General features: G+C 30.7%; 1 protein-coding gene across 1 annotated transcript; it reads right to left on the bottom strand.

The window, feature by feature from the left end:
- Positions 1–397: 397 nt before the first annotated feature.
- On the bottom strand, positions 398–3928 carry LOC127289294 (uncharacterized). Its single transcript, XM_051317142.1, has one exon. It carries the CDS (start codon positions 3926–3928, stop codon positions 398–400), a length of 3531 nt encoding a protein of 1176 aa, XP_051173099.1.

Here is a 3928-nt window from a genome sequence, read left to right as displayed (position 1 = left end):
AAGAAAAGAATTTATGCTTTTCACAGATTAGACTTGTTTCAACTTGCTTTTTTTTGAAAAGGAACAAAGAAAGAAATTTATGCTTTTCACAGATTATACTTGTTTCAACTTGCTTTTTTTTGAAAAAAAGGAACAAAGGCATCTTCTGAGAATTTATTTATACTTGTTAGAGCTATGTCAACAATTGTAATAATGTATATGAAGGTTGTGTTAAATAAAGTAAACATAAAATTAATAAAAAGTTTTCATTTAATAAGAATTTAATTACACTTTTCCTTCCACTACAACTCTTTTTTTTCAAAATGTATAACAAATATAAATAAATAAGAAATATAAACAATAAATATAAATAAATAAGAAATATACAATAAATATAAATAAATAACAAATATATACATCAGACTTGTAACATTTCTACATCATCATCATCATCATGGTTTACAATATTGCAATGTCCCCAAGCGAGAGTGTCTGTACTATTTTTTAATAAATATCTCTTATCATCAAATGGACTTAAAGCTGTTTTGGTTTGTTTTAATGTGTGTACATTATGCAATTTTGATCTAATACAATACTGTGTTCTAGATTGAATTTGAACGTTTTTTAAGCAGAATAGATAATCATTGAAAGTAATAGTTTTTTTCACAACTGCCGTCTTGATACCTTTAACTTTTTTTATAAAATCTTGACCTTCAACGCGAAGACTGTACATTTTACTCCGCAATCCAACAAATTCTGTTACAATTTTCCCACTGCACTCATCTTTCATGAGACCCAAGACTTTTTTGTTAGCTTGCGGAATGCCATATACATTATTAGCTGGGTAATCTGATGTATCAAATTTGCAAATATCTACCTTCATATCAGAGTAGATATCTGCACATTTAATTTTATACACAAGGCTATCGGTATCAGTGTAGAGTAATTTACAATTATTACCATACTTGATTTTCATATAATTATAATGAAAATCATACATTAATGTTTTAGAAATATCTAAAACGCTAAGTCCAATATAGATTGGCTTATTCATGTACACTTCCGTTTTTGTGAGTTCCACAGCAATCAAGTTATCATTAAAGATAGCTCTTGTGTGGAAGTTTGGTTTTGAAATAAGAGCCTCGGCACCGTACCTACCCTCCCACTTTGTCACAAGCTTGACATCTACATGCTTTCGTACATTTTCCATAGTCTTGCCATAAACAGCATTATTCATAAGTTTGAACAAATTTTTTTCAAACTCATTTTTAGCATTTGTTCGCATCATAGTATTAAAATCAATATAACTTTTTAACCAAGTGGACTGTTTAAATTTTAAAATTCGATGTATATGATTAAGTTTAATACCATGTGCTAATGCTTGTTTAAGTGCACGATAATGGATTATATACTTTTGTTTCGGTAAGAGAGTAGTTAACAGCTTCGATTGTTTTGATCCAGGTGGCTTTGAGTGTTCAGGACAAAATGGTAAGTCACTATGACTGTTATGCAATTCATGAGGGTAATCTAAATCCACTTCTAATATGTAACCAAAAGGTGAATCATCAGGGATGTTAAAGTTAAATGTATTATCTATATTTTTTACCCACTCAAAACCACCGTAGGGAAGTGCTTGTACCATAGCCCATCCATAAAGGTTATTAGCGTCCAAGTACACAATGTAAGATGATTCTTCCTTTTCATTATAATTCTTCATATAATGATTATTAGCATGAGCATATCTATTTGAACATTGGCTAATCCCACCCCTAATGCCACGTTCAATAAACATGATCATGTCAATATCTGTAAGAAGTTCCAACTCAACATTTGTATACTTTAGCATAGCATCCCAACTCAATCCAGGAGTTGTATAATAGTGAGCTGGATCTAAACCATATGCATCAAGACATTGGTCTCTAAAATTTTCAAAAACATCTGCAAGTAATAAAATGTCTGTTTTCATGTATAAATATACATAATCACCGATATTTTTGCAATTAAATGCAGACCAAACCTCTTGTGCATGTAGATAATCTTCATTACTTATATTTGAATCATTTAAGGTACTGTAAAATTTCTCTATTGGCGGTAGTTGTTCCTCATTAAGTTTTAATCTACAATCCAAGTACTCATATGGAAAAATTCCTTTACGGGTTAGTAACTGAATTTTATCCATATCATAGGCTTGAAATTCAGAATTTACAATATTATAATTCGTCAAATAAGATGCTAATTTATCCAAAGATGATGCCATGAATCTAAAGGAATCTATAAATTTAAATTTGATATCATTTGCTGCAACGTGTTTAGTAAAACTTATATATTTTTCTTTATTAATTGGAAGGAGGCTAACATTACCCTCAAACTCAGTCGCGATAGCTTTTATAATGAAATGTGCATCATATCCACTCAAGTTATGAAAAACCACAGGAATAGTTTTTGAAACCTGATATTTCAGATTGCAATCTTGATGAGCGACTCCTCTATATTTACCAGTTATATGACAGTGATCTCTAACCTTAACACCCCTATGCGTGATAATTTTTCTGCAGATGTGACAAACATTAGTATTTTTGAATGCTGCTTTTTGAGTTGCATTTAAGACTTCCATCGGAAACTTAGTTATAAAAACAGGCTCAACATCCTCTGTCACTTGTTTTAATTCACGAGCAAACCATTTTGCTGCATCTTCTTCATTAATAGGGGATGCTTTGTATACTGATAAAGTGTCATCATAACACTTTAAATAGTAGCCAATGCTCAGAAGTTTATGTATTTGAAAAACTTCTGTATTATCCCCTACGAATGAACAATCAGTCGCAGGAAGCAGTAGGCTCTCACAGTCAGCATATATGATAAACGGAGCACGCTCCTTGTTATAAAAATTCTTAAAATGAACCCTATTTTGTCCAGGCTTTGGTAAAATAACTTTAGTTTTATTTAGTTTTATACAATTTTCTATATGATTATTAAGCTCCTCTTCATTTTTAAAATAATGTAAACACCGATCACAAATATGCTTCTTAAATTCAGACTGTGATAATTGTTTGCCTACAAGCCTGGATAAATTTTTTATCCAAACGAAATGATAAGTGAATGAGGTGGTAGTGTTTGATTTTTCAACACAATCTTCCTCCTCACATTCATCATAATCTTCCTCAATGCGTAAAAGATTCACATGTGAGACTTTCTTACTAGATGAGAGATATAATGGTATTACAGTAAATTTTGATTTATGCTTTTGTAAACCATAAACATTTACTGAAACATCATTTTGAGATTCAAATTTTCGGATATCCTTAAATGTTACAGGAAATGTAATACCTGTAAAATTTAAAGTATCTTCAAATTTCTCATATTTTTTCACTCTTCCCGAATTAGAGGAGGTTTGATATAATGCTGAAAGAATCGCCCACTTGAAGCATTCATTACCTTCTTTTCGGACATTTATACAGGCTTTTTTTCGTTCAATGGCAAGTGGCAGTTTAATGAAACAACCAACACGCATAGGGTTGTATTTGTTAAAGTTCACATCTAATCTGAGAATAGAGTGAAGTTGCCAATTTGATTCTTTCTCCTGAAATTCTTCCATAAGTTTGAGGGTTATTTGCTTAACATTTTCATTATAAAAGTTATTTAAATCTGTTGCAGGGAAAATCTCGCCTGTTTTTGCAATAAATGATTTCAAATCTAAAATACTTGTTCCATCAGCTAAAGTCTTTTTAAATTTAGCTACCAAAACTGTATAAACTTTTAAGCAACCTAACCTATTTAAACAGGCTTTAACTTGATCTTCATAAATTGAAAAGGCATCATCTAAGAATAAATTAACATCTATGTGACTCATATTAATAATTGTTCCGCTTTGAATTCTTGAATTAAATGCCCTATCAGTCACAGTCCATTTAATTCTATCATTCGCTTCCAAACCTGATCCACGTTTCAT

This window comes from Leptopilina boulardi, unplaced genomic scaffold (genome assembly GCF_019393585.1).
Source record: "Leptopilina boulardi isolate dan_hultmark-lab unplaced genomic scaffold, ZJU_Lbou_2.1 LbouV2_403, whole genome shotgun sequence".
NCBI lineage: Eukaryota > Metazoa > Arthropoda > Insecta > Hymenoptera > Figitidae > Leptopilina > Leptopilina boulardi.
This window is presented reverse-complemented; position numbering and strand designations above follow the sequence as displayed.

Excerpts from the sequence above, each read along its gene's own strand:
- LOC127289294 (XM_051317142.1), bottom strand. The coding sequence starts at position 3,928 with ATGAAACGTGGATCAGGTTTGGAAGCGAATGATAGAATTAAATGGACT.